This window comes from Engystomops pustulosus, chromosome 2 (genome assembly GCF_040894005.1).
Source record: "Engystomops pustulosus chromosome 2, aEngPut4.maternal, whole genome shotgun sequence".
Classification (NCBI taxonomy): Eukaryota; Metazoa; Chordata; class Amphibia; order Anura; family Leptodactylidae; genus Engystomops; species Engystomops pustulosus.
In genome coordinates, this window is record NC_092412.1 from 231,086,764 (window position 1) to 231,109,844 (window position 23,081).

General features: G+C 42.8%; 1 protein-coding gene across 4 annotated transcripts in view; it reads right to left on the bottom strand.

Annotated features, from left to right (window-relative positions):
• ST3GAL6 (ST3 beta-galactoside alpha-2,3-sialyltransferase 6) overlaps positions 1-23,081 on the bottom strand; it is an 85,781-nt gene that overhangs the window by 59,381 nt on the left and 3,319 nt on the right. For all 4 annotated transcript variants that reach the window (XM_072138498.1, XM_072138507.1, XM_072138503.1 and 1 more), the window contains exon 2: positions 1,329-1,458. In XM_072138498.1, coding sequence (XP_071994599.1) covers positions 1,329-1,338 — 10 coding nt within the window. In that variant the 5' untranslated portion in view covers positions 1,339-1,458. The remainder of the gene's footprint in view (positions 1-1,328; positions 1,459-23,081) is intronic.

Below are 23,081 nucleotides of genomic sequence, written 5' to 3' on the forward strand. Positions count from 1 at the left end.
TAAGGTTACGTTCATGCTTTGCAGTTAAAAATGCGTCATATCAATGATGGTGCAGTATCTTAATACAAATTTATAACACAGGTTTTACCTCTAAACCCAAAAACTGCACACAAAAAAAAATGAATGCAATTCAATTTTGAGGCAGATGTGAACACACCCTAAATGTATTTCCAATACACACAATGAGGGTATAAAAGGGATCATACGTAAATACACTGATGTGATGGCAGGCAGTGTTCACATCATATCATTTACAGCCAAAAGGGAAAACAAACATGGACATTGGCAAACTACACAATAGGATTCAAATAAAGTAACATAGAACAAACTAACACAACAATAAAAGCATACAAATGCTAGGCGGGCGAGTATCAGCAAGAACAAAAAGGATTAATGAGGGAAAACAATAGGATTAACTGCACTCACTAGTAATGACACAAAACATCCAGTACAGACGACGCGTTTCACCCCAGACTTTGCCTTCTCTCCCATCCCTGCTCTTTACTGAAGTCCTTTAGCAATAAAAAAAGCCAAAACCCAAAATATAGCAACACATGGCATGAGACACTGCCATCCTGGTAGTGACTCAATCGTGTCACCCACAAGTGGTCATTATCTATTACAACACATGCACATTGTCTCCTCTTCCCAGAAGGCGCAGAGCTTACAATCATACTGTACACTCAGGGGAGAGGATACATGACTTTTATGAACTGAAAAGGCAAGACATGAAATAGTGGACACCATGGCAGGGGGAGTGTTAATACTGACAGCATAAAATTCTATCAGAATTTAATAAAGAACTGTGCAAATTCTAGACCCAAAAAACGACTAGTAAATATTGTTAAAATCAAAATCCATCATGATAAACCAGGGACACCGACTCCTAGATCCAGGCACCGTGACTGTGGCGTTTTATATTTGTTATTCATGGCCCCTTTCCTTCTTAAATACACTTTGAAAAATATGCTAATGACTCAGAAAGGCTTCTACCTGAGCTCTCTTCACAAGCTGTTACACTGTCTCACCCCATTCCCTCAGCACTTACCCCACCCTCTTCCTATATTCTCAACAGCACACAGTATGAGTGGGAGACAGTGTGACAACTTGAGAAGACAGAAGGGCTCATGTAGGAGCCCTTCTGGCTCATTAGCATAATTATAAAAGTTGATTTCAGAAGGAATAAGGCCATGCATAACAAATATGGTGCAAGTAGTACCGCATGCCTGCACAAAGATAAAATAGTATGCGTAACACAAGTGTCCAACTACAAATTTAATTAAATATGCACCAAACCGATACAGACTGAAAATTTCTGCAAAACGTACCTTGATACATGGTACCGTCTCCCGCTACCCGTACACAGCGGCTAAACTGAACCAGTCAAATCCTCATCGCACTCTTTCGGCCTTCCTTTCAAAGCGGAAAAAGTCCACATTGAACCGCACGTTTTGGTCCCTGAAAGGAAGGAAATAAAATTAGAATCAACCACTATAAGCAGATAGTAAATAAAAAAAGAACAAATTCTACAAATTAACTTTTTTCTATCAATTTGCTGTTTGTTTAAAGGTAACCAGTTTGTGCACCATTAAACTACTAGCCCCCAGGTAGGGGATGAATTGTCATTTCCAGAATGCCCTCTTATGTGAAAACCTCCACAGTTTTTACACAAATGACCTGAGAAGAGTCACTTTTTGTCCGTGATGAGTCCTTTTTGCAGGTTGGAGAAAGAACATTACTTTAGGTGGCCCTTTCTTTATCTAGCTCAGGGTGTGGTTTGTTCAGTGGTGTAAAAGCTGCCTTAAAACGTAGTTTGGGCTCCTGATCTAGCCTTTGAAGCTAGGTTATTATGTACAATGGATGATCAATTGGTTTTATGATGAGTGACATGCTTTGCTGTTTTTCAAATCTTTAATTACCGTGCCCATCAAAGGCATTGGGGTCTCCCTGGTGCCCATTCCCTGTTGGGTCCATATTGCTCGGAGGGCATGGATAATTCATATCACTAATGCTTGAGTTTGCTGTGTGCATGAGGGAGGGGATTTATTTTTTAACACATATTGTAAAGTAAAACCCCCAGGTAGTCCACAACAATTTATAGACACAGTATAGCGATGGTAATGCAAAGGCTGAACTCTACCCCAAGCTGCAGGATGTTCATATTCCCATCATTAGGCTAAAAGGGGCCTAAAATCTATAGCCAAATCTAGCAAATCCCTGTCAACAAAAGAGCTTCTACTACATGTTTTACTTCTTCATTTCACCAAATGCATAATAAGAAGACGATAGTATTTGACTCACACGATCCCTCTGTACTAGGGAGCCACAATGTAAAGAATATACGAAAAAAAGGGTTATGGGAAGGTCACTAGAGGGATTCAATAACCAAGGAAACACCCATACACATGCCCATCACAGACCTCAGGAAGGCATCCCATAGCGGTTGACTTGAAAACATACTTAAAGGTGTTGCCAGAAGGTTCAAAACATGGCTACTTTCTTTCAAAAACAGTGCCACCCCTGACCATAGGTAGTGTGTGGCATTGCAACATAGCTCCATTCAACTCTATACAGCTGAACTGCAATTAAAGGGGTCAGGGGTGGTGCTGTTTTTGGAAGAAAGTAGCCATGTTTTTCAACCTTTCTGACAACCCCTTTAATTATGACTCCAAGCCAACCACTAGAGGTTGCCTTCAGGATTAGAGGTTTGTTTCTCAACCTCTAGACAACCCCTTTATAATCAGAAAGCCTCTGCATCGATCATCTGCTACGAGCCGCGGTGGCTATAGACGTAAATGAGAGCCGCAGTTTGGAGCCACTAAAGAAAGCGCAGAGCCAAGTGCTTCCGAATCCTGACTCATTGGGGGATAGATGCCGGCCGCCCAATTATACAGACCACCCATAACAAATGGGGGGGGTACAGACCATCCATTCTAATTCTATTCCATTCTAATAGTAGATTATTGGGGAAAGATCTGGTGACAGGTTCCCTCTAAATGTTCCTCCATGACTCAGTAGGGTTACCCCTCTGAGAAATATCCAACTAGGTCTATCATTAGGAACACTAAATTATAACTTTCTGGCTGTTGTTTTGGACCAACACCTTTAATGTACTTTTAACCTGTCCATAGAATTATCTGTCCGTGTGCATTTCACTGGCTTTTATTAGCACCGCAGACACAGATGATATAAAACACATGGAAACTTGGAAGCAGAAAAAAATTTTTTTTTTTTTAAGTGGGAAAACCAAAAACTATTCCACCCTTCTCAGGAAAACCATTACATCACAATCTTGTTGGCACACAAGAAGAAATGCAGTTTTGAAAGAGGTTGATTACGTCATGTGACGCTTTACATGTAGATTTGTTTTGTACCATTAATGGTTATTACAAGTGAAGGTATCACAGGGGCTTCAGTACCGACCACCAGAACCTGGACACATTCCTTATGTGCAGGAACGTGGAGTGGTCAGAAGACCCTTCACAAGAGCCTCATTGTGCTTTGTTCTTCATCCTCAACGGCTTTTGTCAGGCACCTTGTTGTGGACACTCAACAATAAGATGTTGTGGGGGAACCGGTGAGAATGAATGGGAAGGGGGTGGGGTATAGCGGATCCTCATGAACTATAAGGGTGATGCCACACATGGCGTTTTGAACCTGTTTTTGGTCCGTTTTTAAACAGTCCATTAAAAAACGCATGCGTTTTTTGAAAACGAATCAATTTTTTTACAAGTTATACCAATTATCTTGATTGAAAATGGTGAAAAACGTATGCGTTTTCAAAAAACTGATGCATTTTTTAACGGACTGCTTAAAAACGGGTTCAAAAAGCCATGTGTGGCATCACCCTAAGTCTACATAGTTTGAGTGATCCGGGAAAATTGGACCCGACTAGGACATGCTCAATGTTTCAACGAATCGTCGCACAGTCCGCTAAAATATTGGCTGTGGGAGTTGGTCTAATGAAAGGTATTGTATTTAGTGAAGCCCTGTGTTGTACACATGGTGAAGCATAGTTTCGCTGTTGTGTGCATCAGCCCATATGAATGGCTGCAGAATTTACCCTCATGGTAATGCCACAGCCATTCATCCCACAAGAAACCTGGTTACCAATGTAATGCCACAATTTCACAGCAACAGGAAAGTACATTGTCCCCCCACCCCCAGTACCTCCCCACTCCCTCTGCCTGATGTAATCTCACACGGTGAAGGAGGTGCTCCTGCAGTGTAACAGCTTGAGAAGCTACCTTCCTAAACTATTAGGATAATTTGGAAGGGGACAGGTCACCGTTAATACCCTATACATGAATTCTATTGTTAGAAGAAGACCTATTTTTGGCTCAAAATGAAACAGAAACTACGTCCCATGTAAGAGTTTTAGTTACCTCTTCTTTTCCGTTTTCACTTCAGTAATTTCTAGGGTTAAGACACCCACCCAAAAGACCCCAAAGTAGTCAGTAGGGTCATACAGGTCACTGCTAGTGTCTGTTTCAGCACCCATCAGGGGCTTCCTTATTATTAATGGGGTTGTATTAACTATTTAGGGGAAATCTACCATCAAAATCCATCATGCTAAACCAGAGACTCTCATACATTCAGGCAGCGTGAATTTCTCTATAGCCTCCTTTCTTCTAAAATCAACTTTTAAATTATGCTAATGAGCTTGAAAGTCTCTGGTGGGGGTGGGGTGGGGGTTGAGTTACCAGAGCCCCTCCAAGTTGTAGCTTCACAGGCTGTTATGCTGTTCAGCAGCACTTTAGCATCCCGCTGTGTGACATTACAGCAGGAAGAGGCAGGGTGGGGGAAAGGGGGAGAGGTGAAACAGTTTAACAGCCTGTACAGCTACAACACGCCCAACCCCCAATGCCCTTCTGGCTCATTAGCATAATTATAAAAGTTGATTTTACATGGGATAACCAATGTAAGAAGATTACCATCTATCATCTCCTCTGAGAATCATAAGTAAAATCTGGCCGAAAATCTGTAGATCACATTTTTAGGCTGGATGTACCTACGGATCAGGCACAGATAATTCCACTTGTATATTTACGAGAATCTTGTCACGAAATGTGCACCGGAAAACTAATTTGTGTAAAAATAAAATGCACAATATAACCTAGAAGGATAGCTCGCTGGGAAAAGGGGAAGGTATGTCCCCACAATGCTGAGAGATTAGCATCAGGATGACAGATGTGTTTTTCGGTATTGTTAGAATATCTGAGAACGATTCCATGGAACTGATGACTGGCCCTATAAAACAATGTCATATCTGATCATGTGACTCCAATTTCACATTATTCTCCCAATCACACTAAGCCCTGGCCCCAAGCCAAATTCTGTATCGTCATATGGGAAGGTGATGCCAGGTTGTCTGTCAGCGGCTCATCTCCCTGGGAATAGAATGATCGAACAGTTATAACCTGAGGCCGCGTTCACACGTTAACAATGCGTTTATATTGTGTCCATATTATGGTGACATTGCGTTAACACCAGGTTTACGTAAATGCACTTTGAGACCGGTTGCCACCAAGCGAGTTCAGACTTAGAAACTCACTTAATGTGCTGGTGGGATTTCCCAGAACTAACCCGAGTTCAGTCCAGTGATTAGAGGTTCTGTCTTGGAAATCCTGCAGCAGGGAGCAAATTTCTCCGATGGTAAAATTGTGATAATAATTCCTTTATTTATATAGCGCACATAGATTACACAGCGCTGCACAGAGCTTGCCAAATTAGTCCCTGTCCCCAATGGGGCTCACAATCTAATCTACCTACCAGTATGTTTTGGAGTGTGAGAGGAAACCAAAGGACCTGGAGGAAACCCACACAAACACGGAGAGAACATACAAACTCTTTGCAGATGTTGACCTGGATGGGACTTGAACCCAGGACCACAGTGCTGCAAGGCTATAGTGCTAACCACTGAGCCACCATGCTGCCCAGTAAACACAATGTGAATGCACTCTAACACTGCAAAACCTCCTCTTTGCCAACATCTACAAATGAAGCATCACACACATATTAGGGGGTCAGTTAATTGAGTTGAAACCGGGGAATTGCCAGATGGTATTTGCATCTTGTTCATATTTAGTATCTGGATGTAGAATATGGCAGCTGGATATCGTGATGTATGGCCGTCTACAATCATACCAAGCATTTTAAAAAATTCCTAAGGGAATATATCCAGAGGAGCAAAGAAGCAGAAACTATTTACCTGCAATGAAGGTTCGAACCTTAAAAATCCTTGGATGTAAGGTAACCACACATGTCAGTGCGCTGCTCATCCAGCGTCGCGTCCATTACCCTAAATACACCCTGAGGTATTGTAATAATCTGCTCGGAGCAGCTGCTTCTGGTTTCGATCATGTGGTGTGGATTTCATATCAGGGAATTTATGGGAACTGACACCTGAAATTAGCAGAACAAGGTAATGAAATGCCCAATTAAAGGGCAAGTACCTCTAAACACATTGCAGCTGCATGGTGCTGCGGTATGTGAATACGACCTAGCAGAAGATTACATTGGGGGTGCGTGTGGGTGCGTTTATCCTGCTTTGAAGTAGCCAAACGCGTGGTAGCATGTAAAACGTGTGAGTTTTTAAAAGGACTGAAAACGCATACTTTAAAACGGTCCAGAAATGGGACGTGTGGCAGCACCCTTAGGGTGATGTCACACATGGCGCTTTTTGGGACGGTTTTAGTTTAGCGTTTTCAGAGTGTAAAAAACGCATGCGTTTTCCGAATTTGCGCAATTAAAAACGGACAAAAAAATAGGTAAATGGCATAGACCTCTAATAAAAGAGGGGATTCTAGAAAGAACATGTCATACCCTACCTGAGGGGGATACTAGATTTTTGGGGAAAGATCTGGGGACAGGTTCCCTTTAAATGTTGCTCCATGGGTAAGTACACTGTAGAGTTAGCTCCATGAGAAATATCAGACTGGGTCTATCATTAGGAACACCCAATTAACCTTCTGGCTGTTGGTTTTGGCCCAAAGGCAGAGCATCTGAGGATCAGCCCATCGCTCAGTTTCCCAAGACATTGCATCAAGATTTCCATTGCATTCTTAATTGACACATAGGAGGTAATTGCAACACAAGGTAGGAGCTGTTTACACAGGCATCTGCAGATATGTTATAGCGATAACACCCATAATCACATATATTAAAGCTCTGGGGTTGTATAATGCTTAGTAGGCTACACCGCGATATATAATATTGCAAAGCTACAATATCACTCCCAATGATGGTGGATGTATTGTGTTGCGACCTAGAAGGTGCCGTTACGACAGCAATATATTTCCCATAGCTGAATCCATAAAGAGACATTTACAGGGAACTAAGTGTTGTAAAAACAATATAAGGGGTTTTTCCCATCTCTGGCCACCAAAGTGCTTGTAAAAATTTCTCAATACACAATATGGTATAGTAAACAACAAAAACAAACACTCACAAAACTATTATGAAAATATATAGCATTTCTAAAGTGGCAATAAAAACTTGACTATGAAAAACTGAAAATTGCCTCCCTGGGAGGAGTGAATGAAGATTGTGGACTCTTAATAAAACCACAGTTATCACGGTCACATCCACAAACTGCATGTAATAGGACGAGCTGGAAGGCCGCGGTCACACGTACCGCTAGGCGTCCATTCATAATGCGACGCTAGCGCACAGGGGGAGGTCCTCGGCCCGAACGCATATACGTTTCCCGGGAAACGCATGCGATTGATAAGCCGATCGCATCCGTCTCTCTGGAAACTCATGTGCGCTCGGGCCGAGGACCGCCCCCTGTGCGCTAGCGTCGCATTATGAACAGACGTCTAGCAGTACGTGTGAGCGCGGCCAAAGACCGCGTGTGAATACCACAATACACTTCCTATCTCAGAAAAAAAAACAAACAGTCTTCAGGATAAGATCTAGTTCACATTTCCATTGTGGGCTTCCACTGTCAATCGGACCATGAATAATCAGCTATCATATCCTAGAGATAACCTGGGGGCGCGGTCAAATGTGGCGCTAGCGTTGCGCTTAGGCCGGCGCCACACGTGGCGCTTTGTTTGCGCTTGCAAACGCAAACAAAGTCGCTAGCGCCCAGGGGCAGGCCTTAGCAGATCACATATGCGTTTACAGTGAAAAACATGCGATCGGTAACCAGCGACTGGTGTCTTATTGTTTTAGAACCCGCAGGCAGCCAAGTTAAATCAGGTGCACCCCCGGCGTGTGGAGCAATGCGCATGCGCAGCAGCCCCGGCTTCAGTTCCGGGCACACGGACAACATAATCGCTCTCATCCGGCACTGAAGCCAGAGCTACTAGGCATACGCAGCCGGTGACGCAACAGATTCAACTTGGCAGGACGTAGGTAGAGAGTGATCACAGAGGCTAATGGGGAGTGGAGTAGCCTTTGCTCCACAGAGAGAGGCTACTCCACATCCAGTAGCCTAGGGTGGTGACACACATGGCGTTTTTCAAAAATGCATGCGTTATTTACTAACTAAAAATGGCCCAAATGAACACGTTTTTGGCCCGTTTTTAAGCAGGCCAAACGCATCTGTTTTTGACAGGTTTGACCAATTGTCTTAATTCAAACTGGTCAAAAACGCATGCAGGCCAAAACGGCGTTCAAAACGGCACACGTGGCATCACCCTTATTTGAGAGCAAAAAAGGCTACCCCACTCCCAAGTAGCCTCTGCGATCCCTCCCTACCTGTGTAAGCGATGATTTGCGCATCCATCACTGAAGCCAGAGCTACTGAACATGAGCAGAGTTCCTGCACAGCGCCATATTCAACTGCACGCAGGTTTAAACAATATTAGACACCAGGTTCTGGTTACTGAAAACCCATATATGATCGGGCCGAGGCCACGTGTGACTGCATTCTCAAGTTATCGCTAGGATTAGACAGCTGATTAGGGAGGGTCCGATTTACAGTGGACAATTAGCATATTAGATAGACTGTAGATAAGGTTAGAAATTGTTATTGAAAGCAGAGTCTATAATATTAACTGGAACCTATCAGATGTACCTTATAATAATAGGTAGATTCCTGATGGTAGGTTTCGTTTAACAACAACAGAGACTCCTTGTTACAGACTATATGTGCATTACGACCTATTGTCAGGCGCTCTGGAAGCTGATTATTTACCGAACTTTAGCCTCAGGTTACAAATGGTCAACATAAGAGTAATCAAATGCGTCTGCAATGAAGCTTTATTGTTAACCCTCGTTCCCTTGACAACCCAAATTTTTGGAAAATCCAATAGTCACGGGACAAAAATTTTTTTCATCTGTAGTTACACTGACAAATTAAACCTAAGAACCCATCTTGTCTGTAACCAGGGGACCACCATTATTAGGGTAAACAGATTGCAATGGCTACTTGACATAAATTGCTCAGTGATGAACAATGCATTTGCTGTGTATGAAGGACATATACATTCTCCATGTTAATAATACAAGGTTGTCCCTCGCGCTGATCCCACCAGACCGCCAGGCAGCTGTCAGTCACAGGCTGCAGACCACCGATCCAGAACATCGTCACATCAAGCTCCAGTAACCAACAAAGACAAAAAAAAGGGCCTTTGTTGATCTGAGAACAAGTAAAAGGACAGGGGGTGAGTCTGTACACATCTCCCAGAAGGACAAGATCTGGAAGGACTTCTGTGCAAACACGAGCTGCCGTGAAGGAGACAGGAGCACCGACCCACCGAGACTCACACAATTACCGTAATCACAAAAGTACAAATCTATGTCATCACTTCTAACCACAGAAAACAGGATGTGCTCCTGTGCAGTCATACATGTCCTGGAGCTACACCCATACACCGGCCCGTTTTTAGCAGAAAGTGACACATAAGAAACCTGAAGATTTAACTTTTCTTAGGGTGATGGCACACGTGGCATTTTGAACCCGTTTTTGGTCCATTTTTAAGCAGTCCGTTAAAAAAACGCATGCGTTTTTTGAAAAAGCTTCTGTTTTTCACAGGTTTTACCAATTATCTTAATTAAAACTGGTCAAAAACGCATGCGTTTTTTGACGAACTGCTTAAAAACGGGACAAAAATGTGTTCAAAACACCACGTGTGCCATCACCCTTTGTCTGAGGGTGCAGTCACACGTAGCATTTTGAAACAGAATAAATGCACATGGGGGCAGGCCAAGGCACGATCGCATGAGTTTCTATGGATACGCATGCAATCGGTAACCAGTATTGTTTAAATGCAAGACACTGTGCTGGTTGCTGATCCCATGCGTTCAGACAGTGGCACACCCAATGCACTTTGGATTCCTCAGGCTACCCTCACACAGCCGTTTATTTCGGACAAGCTGTTGCTTCATTGGCTAGCACACGTTCCAGTCTCTGCTATCGGCTCACAATAGCGCTTTTGTTTCCATGGCCCAGTGTATGAGCCGACTGCCCGTGCCTAAAAACTGATGAAGGGATCTTAGCAGTCCCGAAAGCTTGTAACATCTTATACTTCAGTTAGCCATTGAAAGGTGTCACAATCTCAAGAAGTTTACTTTATTTGAGAGTACGTCCTACTTCTGTCCGAGTTTGTGCCTCAGGGTGAAGACACACGTGGCGTTTTTAGGCCGTTTTTATTAAGTGCGTTTTCAGATCGTAAAAAACGCATCTGGTTTTTAAAAACGCATGCGTTTTTTAAAACGCATGCGGTTTTGTCAGTTTTTAATTGCGCAAATTCGGAAAACCGGACAAAAACGCATGCGTTTTCAAAAAACGGATGCGTTTTTTAGCGCATTCGTTTTTTACGATCTGAAAATGGACTTAGTAAAAACGGCCCAAAAACGGCCTAAAAACGCCACGTGTGTCTTCACCCTCAGGGAGTCTTTTGTTATGAGGGTCAGGCCACAAACACCAGACCATGGACTGGGTTTGCGGACCTAGACCTATACACGTTTAGGAGAACCAGAAACCAGGTTTATAATATACATTTTACTGCAGATCACGAAGAGCAACATCATTTCAATCAAAGGGGAAATAAGCTATTGACTAAACTACACAACTGAATAGTGCTTGTGATAATAGTAATATACTTTATATAAAGAAATATTTTCCTGTGTCCTTCTTTTCCCCTGCCTTTCTTCTATATTTAGGCTCAGTTCACACCTGTGTTCTGCTCTACATTATGTTAGCAAAAAGTGGAAACAATTGCTTCATCTTTTGCAAATAATTTCTGCTGCAAAAAAATTTCCCACTATTTGATCATGGAATGTGGAAGGGAAGTATAATAGAAGGCAAACTTTCATAAATACAAGTCTAAAGGAAACTGAAGGTGAATGGAAGTCTGAGGATACTCGCAGGTCTTAACAGAGTCTGAGCAATTCGTAAAAAACACCTTATCAGTTACAATCGAGAATCAGCAGCATGCATCTTAGGTCTAAACACATCTGTAATTGCTACAAGCTCCTCTCCGCTGCTCTTGAATCGAAACGCAGCATGTGAAAGTGATCCCACAGACAGTCCCTGGATAGTCAAATCTTCTCAAAGAGCTGAATCATCAAGGGAAATATTCTCTAGTCGTGTGCAGAAATAATCATTAGCCTCCTCATCGGTCTGAAGGGGACTGGGAGTTCTGAAGGCTTTAACATACACTGCTCACTACAGGAGAAAGAAGGAGCTTAAAGAAGGCACAAAGTTTACTATTATCACCTGCAATTTATTTTCACCCATAGTGAGGAGTCATGGATGGGGGGGGGCAGATTACACAGTATACTAGGATCTAAAAACAACAGCTTGTATCCTGCTGACAGCTCTTGTAGGACCAGGAGCTTGGCGCCCTTTATTCAGGAGCAAAAACAGCTTTTAGCTTCCACATTCACAAGCGTGGCATGTTGGAACTTGTTCTCCTATTTTTTTTTCTATCGCCAGCCACGCTCTATTGAGTTTAGATAACTACAAGAGGCTTCTCCTTAGCAGCGATGTAAAAGATCCAGTATCATACGACACCACCCGGACAGCAGATCCTTCCCTGAATGATATGACACTGGCCGTGGTTACATAGAAAATACATTACTGTAGGTCACAATCACACAGGTATATTACTGTACGAACAGTCGGCACGTTTAGCAGTGGTTAAACTTGTGGGAGGGGATGCTGTGCATGCCTGGTACATGAAATCATCTCTGTACACAACCAAAATTATCTGAAAATGAGACATTCCCACGAGAACTGACAGTAACAAGGAGCTAGAAGATAAGACAGACTATAAAAAGAAAGAATGGCAGCTCCACGGTATATCTGGACCAGTCACCACTTAGGACTTGCAGCCTCTTCTGCAAAACCAGTTCCTGTCGGCCAGATGTTTACACTTCTCCTCCCTAGTGTCCAGTGACTTATATGGTACCGGTCCCTCATGGCCACTAAATTAACTGTTTACATCTGGATTACATAGGAGCCGTACCCGCAGACCAGTAAGACATGCAAAACCAGTTCCTGGTGGCCACATGTTTCCAGTTATGTAGAAATAACCAATTCCTTCTGGACATTGAAGAAATACTACCTACTGGTCATTGGGTATAACAAGGTCACTCCATAGGGTCCGCGGAGGTATGTGCTAACAGTACATGGTGGTCAGTGATAAAAGGAAAAGGAAGTAAAGCTACACCATAAAAATGGCAAAAGAATGAAGTCTTTCACAAGGTCCATCTTTCCTAAACCACTAAATTAAAGGGGTATAATTCATATTCAAATGGATCACTAAAATATAAACTAATATGTAATTAGTTATAAAATAATCCAACCGGAACAATACAAATGCCAACCAAGCAAATTTGGAGTGTGCTCAAAAGTGAAGTGTAATCTTCTTATATTTGTTATCCATGGCCTCCTTCCTTCTAAAATCAACTTTAAGAATTATGCTAATGAGAAAAGCTCCTCCATTCTCTGTTTTTTACAAGCTGCAACACTGTCTCAACCTCTCCTCATCTCATGGCAGCAGTAAGGGTACATTCACACACCGGTATGCCCGCCGTGCGGACATACCGCCGTGTGCTGGAGGTGAGGAGGAGGTGACCCCTCCTCCCTCCTTTTTGCGGTGTGCGGCCCGGATCCCCGCCGTGCCGCTATTGCCGTCTATGGGGACGTACATGCGGCCGCAAATTTGCGGCCGCATGTACATCCCCGCAGATGGCCGTGTGAATGAGCCCTAACAGTGTAACGGAGAGAATAGAGGGGCATCATTTTATAACTTGATTTTTCAAGGAAGGAGACCATGGATAACAACTGTAAGAAGATAACCACAGTCACGGTGCCTGCATCTATGATGAGTGCACGATCATGCTGGACTTTGATAAGATTTCTTTTTTTATATGAACGTCACATATAATACAACGTCTCAGAAAACAACAAATAGGATCAGATCTGGCATCAGTTTCCCACTAAAAGTTCTGTATCTCTCCGAAATACTGGTGAAATGTGAACCCACCCAAATAAATAAATCATCTGAACCCTATATGACTATGGTAATAAAGCAGAAGGGTGTTCTGCTGACTGTCCAGGACTGGCTAGAGGCAAGATGTATATTACTACATCAGACGTAAGATATCACAATGTAGTCATATGATTCTCCAATACATTACGGACAAATTTGTAGCACAAAGGCGACAATTATACATAAGACGTCAATAGTTTGATTGTTCATCTGCTTTACACACTGCAATATCCAAAATATTGTACATATGTTCTAGTAATGTGTCGTTTACAAACGAGCCGGCTCTTAAGTGTGAATGATGGGAGTTGGTTCCCTACAGCAGTGATTTTCAACCTGTGTGCCGTGGCACACTAGTGTGCCGCGACACATGGTTGAGTGTGCCGCGTGGAAAGTTCCCCGAACCATGGTGCCCCTGTGTAGCACTGCCGCCGCGCCCCGTGTGTCTGCGTCCATACTTACCTACAAGCCCCGCGTCAGCGATCCGCCCATCTTCTGTAGCTCCTGCACCGCGCGGCCTAAGTCACGTGACCAGAGGTGTGCGGTGCAGGAGCTACAGAAGGTGGGCGGATCGCCATTAGGAGTGAAGGTACTCGGAAGAAGACATCAAGGGTAAGTATATAAGGTTATTATTTGTATAGGGAAGGAAGCTAGGGTCTTTTTTTAATTAGTAAAGGGAGGCCGATAGGGGTTTTTTATTAGTAAAGGGAGGCCTTTTATGACCTTTTAGTGTCATTTTGTGCTATTTTGGTTGGTGGTGTGCCCCAGGATTTTCTAAGTATAAAAAGTGTGCCGCGGCTCAAAAAAGGTTGAAAATCACTGCCCTACAGGGTCACATAACCCTGACACTAATCAGGTAGCTATGCCCTCTTTAACCCGATTAAAATCGGGTTAAAAGTGGTGTGGTGAGGGGTTACTGGCTGCACTAGGGCTCCCTATTATAGATTTTATTGGGAGCTGTTCAGGAACCAGAAGAGCCGGCTCTTATTAGTGAGCTGAGCCTAATGATCCAAATCCCTAAGAAAAGTCAAACTTAAACTAATATGTTCAGATCAGACTTCTCCTAATATTCTGTAGGAACTGTCACAGGGCTTCCTGCATTTTGTATGGGGGTACAACCACAATATTTCTCAATATTGCTGAAACCTTTGACAGATATGGGTTCATCCATCTATTAATGGCTAGAAAACCCCTTTAAAAGGGGTACCCCACATTACAACAGGGTTTTTTTGTACAACAATACTTGGAACAGCAACAAATCTCCATATTCCTCTGTAATTCCTCCTGGAAACTTTTGAAAACATTTCCAACTCCAAGTGAAAAGTCTGTATACACAGTGGAAAAGCAATGACCATAACTCTGCACTACAGAGGTGATCACATAACAGTCTAAGTGCTGCATTGCATGAGGAGATTTGCAAAAATGTTTCATTAGCATCAAATATTTCTTCTTTGGAAATGACAAGATATAACATGTGCACTAGTTCGACATGTCTCAACTTTTAGCAGTAAACTGAAAATGTGCTGCATACTAAACAAGGCATCTTCACCACCACCTAAATGCAATGGTTTAAGAAGCTCAGCAAACAGCTCTATATGAAGGGAGAGTCGGTCATTAAATGTAATACTTGGGGTATCTGGATGACAATGGCAGAGAATAGGCACTTCATACATTTATACCATAAATCTCTCTTATATACTAGGGGCAGCACGGTGGCTTAGTGGTTAGTATTACAGCCTTAAAGCGCTGGAGACCTGGGCCAACTACAAGAGTTTGTATGTTCTCTCCATGTTTGCGTGGGTTTCCTCTGGGTCCTCCGGTTTCCTCCCACACTCCAAAACCTACTGATAAGTTGTTTAGATTGTGAGCCCCATTGGGGACAGGGACCGATCTGACAAGCTCTGTGCAACGCTGCGTAATCTGTGTGCGCTATATAAATAAAGGAATTATTATTCATTATTACTCAGTGCTACTAAACCTTGAATGAATGAATGCCTGAATGAATAGCGTGTATGATAATTGTAAACCGTGTAATATACTTTAGTAAAGAAAATCAGTTCCTGTGTCCTTCTTTTCCTCGTGACTATCCCTGCTTCTTTCCCCCCTTTAGTATTTAAAGAGAACCTGCCATTTAAATTAAACCGCCCCAAATAAACTATTCCATTAAAAAAACTAGGATTACGAAGCATTGCCCTTATACAAAAAGAATCCGTTTGGAAACTTGCATGCAGTTCACCTGAGGCGAGTCCAATGATATTAATGGAGTCCTGCATAGTAAATTTTACTTTTAATCAATAGCTGCACCAGCCCCCAGCTGAGTGATCCAACTCAGGTTGATTAGTCCTGTCTGGACAATTTAGGAAGCTCTGTGTCATGTGGTTATGAACCGCAGGCTGAATCCAACCCAGCTTTCCCAAGGTCCTGAATGTTATAACTGTTTTTTTTTAGCAAAACCTCTCAGCTCAGGGATTAAACAAGATATATTTGGTTCATGAATGCATGAAATCAAATGGTAGATTACCTTTAACATCTACCCCATACATGTAACTTATCACATGAAACCACCGTATGCCTCCACAGCAAGGGTAAAGCAAATTTTACTGAGTAAAGGACCTTAGATAATATCACCATGGTCACATGACATGAAGTGCTGAATGGTAGGAGGCATATGGAAGAGTAGATGGGAGGGGCAGGCCGAGCAGAACACGCCCCCTTTAAATGTAAGGTAGGATAACATATAGTTGATATTATGGGGATGTTAGGGAAACAATTTTTAGCTAAAAGAAGGGTGTCAGGTAGTTAATAGGGCTCAATGGGAACCTGTGACTAGCTGTATTTGTGAAAAATGTGGTGATAGGTTCCCTTTAAGCAGTTTATATAAATCAGCTTCATGTCCTGTATCCACTGACAGCTGAGGGATAAAGGAACCCTGATAAAGTAGCTAATGCTTAAACTCCTTACAGACAGTTCCTGGATAGTCTAGTGAGAGAGGGGCGAAATATTCTATAGGTATGGATAATGAGTTAATCTTTAGCCACCTTATCTGTCTGAAGTAGGCTCCTTCTAAGGCTTTTAGATTCAATGCTCACTGCAGGAGAAAGAAGGAGCAGAAAAAATATACAAAGAAGCTGCTTTGCTGTGTGACGTATATTACCAAGTTTTCTATTATCATTTATTCAATTAATTTCCAGAAATGAGAAAGAAAATGAATTAAAATGGTTAGTTGCTCTTTACAGTATTTAGATATTCAAATCATTTTTATGTTACTCTATGGAGATGAGGCTGCTAACCATGTTCATTTAAGGACCTTTATACTTAATTCAATACTTCAGGAAGACACACTACACCCTCTATGATACATACATAAACCTTGTGCCAAGTACAGCTTACAGCAATTGCTGTTTCATAACACATTTGGAAATCCCATAGCATCAATTTGCCTCTATGGTAACACAGATACTGACAAGGGATATCAAAGAACTAGGGAACTTCCACTTAGAAAAGTCCATTGCTAAAAGTTCAAGGCAAGAAGCTACTGATCCCTGTTCACACCATGCTGTGTATTCTAGCATCTAAAGCATCTTAATTGGTCATTGCTTTGTAAAGTGTTGCAGAATATGATGGCGTTATATAAATATTCTGGAGGGTATCCTAATGGATGGGTGGGACATAGATGTGGAGTGGTATTCGTTACTAATAGTAATAGTCACTATAGAAATGTATACCTGCACTATTTAAAGGGGTTTTCCCACAAACTAAAGTTAGGCCCTATCCATTGGATAGGGCCTAACTTGCTGATCAGTGGGGTCTCAGTGCTGAGACCCCCACAGATCGCAAAAAGGAGGGGTAGCGCTCGGCAATTTCCGTCAGCTACATTGATGGACCAGAAGGGTCATGCGCAGCCGTCTACTCCATTAGCCTGATGGAGCGACGAGGGGTCCGATGGACCCCTTGTTTTTGCAATATGTGGGGGTCTCAGCACTGAGACCCCCACTGATCAGCAAGTTAGGGAACACCCATTTAAGTCCCTTGCACACAAGTGTTTTTCAGTCCAGGCCAAATCCATAAATCCATTCTCTGTTCATGGATCCAGTCCTATCCCAGATATTTGCAGGGAGCACAGCTCTGATCCAAAATGTCTTATATTGCAAAACTGGCACAAGCCTGATCCCAGTTGGGTGCGACTCACCTAGTGAAGTCATTGGGAGCTTAAAAAAAATGCATGTCATTCGGATGATGCCATAATGCGGTCAGTATTTCATGCATGTGTTTGAAGGAAGTAGACCAGAGCTGTGAACATTGGTTGCGAAAATCTGACACAACCTGGATGACACCAAGACAGCAAAAGTTTTTTGGATAGTAGGAAGGCCAAAAGTTAATCAAAACCAGACGATTTTCCCTTACCAAAAACGTACAATTTGACACCACTGATTAATGAAAGTCTCCAATAAGTAATTGCCTCCAAGTTGTTTGCATATTATTCCCTACATGCACCAAAACCCGACCCCCAATCCTGAAACAGGGGTCCCACACATGTGGCACCGCACCATACCATACACGCACACGTGGCACCATACCATACACGCACACGTGGCACCATACCATACACGCACACGTGGCACCATACCATACACGCACACGTGGCACCATACCATACACGCACACGTGGCACCATACCATACACGCACACGTGGCACCATACCATACACGCACACGTGGCACCATACCATACATGCACACGTGGCACCATACCATACACACACACGTGGCACCATACAAACATGTGGCACCATACACACGTGGCACCATACCGCACCATACACACATGTGGCACCATACCGCACCATACACACATGTGGCACCATACACACATGTGGCACCATACCGCACCATACACACATGTGGCACCGCACCATACACACATGTGGCACCGCACCATACACACATGTGGCACCGCACCATACACACATGTGGCACCATACCGCACCATACACACATGTGGCACCATACCGCACCATACACACATGTGGCACCATACCGCACCATACACACATGTGGCACCATACCGCACCATACACACATGTGGCACCGCACCATACACACATGTGGCACCGCACCATACACACATGTGGCACCGCTCCATACACACATGTGGCACCGCACCATACCACGCACAGGGAAAAAATAAAACAGTGAGAGCACGTCATTGTGATTGGACCCCAAGTTTCATGTACCTACCATACAATTGAAGGGAATGTGACACACGCCCTACATGCATCTACACCCATTAGTGAGAACAGGACCCCCACTTGATACAAGCCCTTAAGACTTAACAGATAGAGGCCTTTACTTATTTTTAAACCTTCCTAAATTAGTGGTGTAAAATCATACGTTTTTGGTCAGGGAAAATCATCTGCCTTTTTTTTTTTTAAATTCAAAAAGCTTTATTAAAATTGCACAGAGGGTACAGACAAAAAATATAACAACGCTTTACTGCAGAAGCATAATATAAGCTTTAACATTTACGGAGAATGAGTCCGCTAATTGCAGGTAATCATTACAGTTGTGATGTGTAGAGATCATAATAAACGTATGCAACTAACAAAAGTATCTATTTTTCCAAATTGTATAGAAAAGAGGAGAACAAATATAAACTATAGGAATAAAGGATGTAAAGATGAGGGAGGAGTGAGGGGGATTTGGGATGGAGGAAGGGGGAGTATCAGTCCTGCAGCGTGGTATAGGTGGATCATCTGCCTTTTTGACCATTTTGTTCCTACTACTATCCAAAAAGTTTTCGCTGTCTTAGCGTCATCCAAGTTGTGTCAGATCAGTGGATAACTTTAATAGTTGATAAAAATACTTTTAATATCTTAAATAGGTTTATTTTTTAGCAAACGGTCTTTATGAAAACTTGAGAAAGTCACACACCTTATCAGTATCTTGTCGTGTTGTCTCTAGCTGGTAGCTGAGCCAGACGTACATGATACAGCAAGAGATAACACCACCTCGAAAGTGAATGGCAGTGTGACCTCTGTCCCAATCGCTCACTTCATACACAGCTACAGCACAAGTACAAAGCAATACAGCACAAGAGCAGCACCCGGATACTGAAATTCTTACATTGCAACAGAAGTTGCTCAATAAATTGCAGCAGAACCTATAGATGTGACATTACAGGATGTTATGGAAGGTTACTCAGACATGTTACCATCACAAAACCAAATCTGTATTATACACTATCCACTGCAAAAACAGGTGATCATACAACTCAATCTGAAGGAAATAAAGAATAGAGAAAGGCAATGCACTGGATAAAGTATCATCAAACATGGGCATGGAAGCCGCGCTGTGTTCAGCTTCTGGCCGAGGCCGTTCCGCATGATACAGCGCTGGGAATTCTAAGAAAACACATATAACAAGCAGGCATGGTTTATATAGAGGTCATTGTACAGGGAGGGGGAGGAGATGAGCTGTGACATCATCTATTGTCAGTAGTGATGTAATGATGGGTCAGTGTTATCTATATAGAGGTCATTGTACAGGGAAAGGGAGGAGATAAGCTGTGTCATCATCTATTGTCAGTAGTGATGTAATGATGGGTCAGTGTTATCTATATAGAGGTCATTGTACAAGGAGGGGGAGGAGATAAGCTGTGACATCATCTATTATCAGTAGTGATGTAATGATGGGCCAGTGTTATCTATATAGAGGTCATTGTACAGGGAGGGGGAGGAGATAAGCTGTGACATCATCTATTGTCAGTAGTGATGTAATGATGGGTCAGTGTTATCTATATAGAGGTCATTGTACAGGGAGGGGGGGGGGGAGATAAGCTGTGACATAATCTATTGTCAGTAGTGATGTAATGATGGGTCAGTGTTATCTATATAGAGGTCATTGTACAGGGAGGGGGGGGGAGATAAGCTGTGACATCATCTATTGTCAGTAGTGATGTAATGATGGGTCAGTGTTATCTATATAGAGGTCATTGTACAGGGAGGAGGAGGAGATAAGCTGTGACATCATCTATTGTCAGTAGTGATGTAATGATGGGTCAGTGTTATCTATATAGAGGTCATTGTTCAGGGGAGGAGGAGGAGATAAGCTGTGACCTCATCTATTGTCAGTAGTGATGTAATGATGGGTCAGTGTTATCTATATAGAGGACATTGTAGAGGAGGGGGAGGAGATAAGCTGTGACATCATCTATTGTCAGTAGTGATGTAATGATGGGTCAATGTTATCTATATAGAGGTCATTGTACAGGGAGGAGGAGATAAGCTGTGACTTCATCTATTGTTAGTAGTGATGTAATGAGGGGTCAGTGGAGATCAACAGTTTAGAGATGACAGCGGTTTCTTCCCTCATCTTCTATTAAAAGCAAAAGTGCATGCTCAGCCTCATCTACACTGCCCACATGGTGCCCTTATCAGTACCCAACAAAGGAAGTTACATTGTGTGTGTGCATTCTCTCCTCTTTCAGGACATCCTATGGATCCTAGAGATAAGGCTACAGGATTAGTCTGTGTACCAAGCATGATGTTGGATTGGACTTTGACCCCTTAATGCCTTATATTGTGGCATTATATATTGAGATTCTCTCAAGTTGTAAAAGTAAGATGCGCTCTCATATATATCAGTGGAGTCTATTTTGCTGTAAAAACCCAGCTTTCCCATGCCCCTGAATGACGTAACAGGAGAATCAAATCTCTGTGGAAGACATTTTATCGGCCCCTCCAGATTTCCGTGTACCATATATAACTAAGAAAGGTCTAGACATAAATTTAAACAATGTGATAAAGGAAGGAGGTAAATAGTTATAATGTCCTGTAATTTCCTCTCCATGTTGAGTGCTTAGGGGTAAGACCAGAAACCTCCCTGCTAAAAGTTATAACAACAGAATTTCCTGCCGCAGGATGCTGCGGTATAAAAGTAGCCGTAATAAAACCAAAATCAGGTCATAGAATGGAGAAGAGCGGAGAGATTTATGCATCATCTATACCAGGACACTCTCCAGTGCTCCGCATAGTAGTGGAGGGACAAATGCTCGACCTGCAGCTTTATTCAATGAGTGAGAACTAGAGATGAGCCGTCCCGGTGTTTCCATTCAGAATAATAAAACAGATCGGAACTCACGGAAGAGTCCAACGGGTAGACTTGTTCAAAGATATATGTCCTTTATTCAGATAAAATGCAATATCCAACACGAGGAGAAGAGGGTTTAAGCGTTTTGGCCCTTTAGCGTCTTGCTCATAAGTCTCGTGAGCTACAAGCCCTGGTGTAAGTCCGAAATTGGGTGAGCTGGCGTTTTTTTCTACCTATGTGTAGTAATCTTTTTCTATGGAATTGATGTTTCCATCCAGGTTCATCCCACATGACTCAGATATATTTCCAAATTGGCGGCCGAGCCGCTGCTAGTTCCTGGGCCGTCAATTTGCAAAATTTGGGTATGTGGACGTAAATCCAGCAATAGGTCCGAGTCACGCGGGACGAACCTGAACGGAAACATCTGGACAGCTCAACTTAGAGCAGGACCCCCTTTCTACAGAATGCGGGGGTCCAAGCATCATATTATCTTCATCCTTTGGAAAGGTGGAAAGGGTATCACACTGGATCTTAGTACTGTGCTTTTAATAGGGGACTTATGGGGTTGTTGCACCGGGTACCACCAGGCAAAAGAACAAAGAAAGGTCCACAATCTGTAAAAGGTCATGCTTTATGGGTTATTCCATGAAGAAGACAGTAGCATCTATTCAGTGCTATTTAGTGGGGGAAAGGGGGGGGGGGGTCACGTATTAATTAAATGGCGGTAATTGTATATGTCTAGTTATATCAAAGAGGAGGAGGGCCTGAATGTAAATTTCTAAACATCCCCTTTAAATCATTCGCTGTGCTCAGCTATGGTGTATTAATTAGATTGTGTCTCTCCTGTACCTCACATCCCGAATAGAATGATAAACCTCTATACAGACATGACACTGGGTGAACCACTACACAGTTTCACTAGATACAAGTGAAACTGAGGAGGTCACCTTGTTACCCCGGCCTGGATAGTGTGTACTATGCCTGATGGCCACCTCCTAGGAGGAGACCACTTTATAATGCAGATTAAAGGAGGTTTCTTGTTTACAGTCTTGTTTCAACTTTTACAATGACAATGGTCGTAGTCTGCAGCTTCCACTTTGTAGTGTGTACATGGGGCAATAGATCAGCTGATAAGACGCCTGGACATCAATGTTATTTACAACATCCTAATTAAACAGACCATATTACAGCCTTGAATCACATCCTGACCATTCATAGGTACAGCGTCATAGAGGGTGGTGACTTTACCAGGTTGTCACAACTATTTGAGTTATCTCCTATCCACAACTTAGGGTATAACAAGCTGATCAGTGGGAGTCCGGATGGTGGGACCCCCACTGATCATATGATGGGACTGCCATGGGCCCTGGGCTGTATGATTATTATAGCCCCTACAAGTCCTACACATATGGTACTAGAATCAAGCTTCTTGGGGAATGGAGGATGTGTCCCTTCCGCCTGCTTTCAATCTGGAGGACCTTCAAAAGTCCTGAAATGGCTCTTGTGTACATGTGTATTGAGAGCAGGAACAGATGTACAATGATT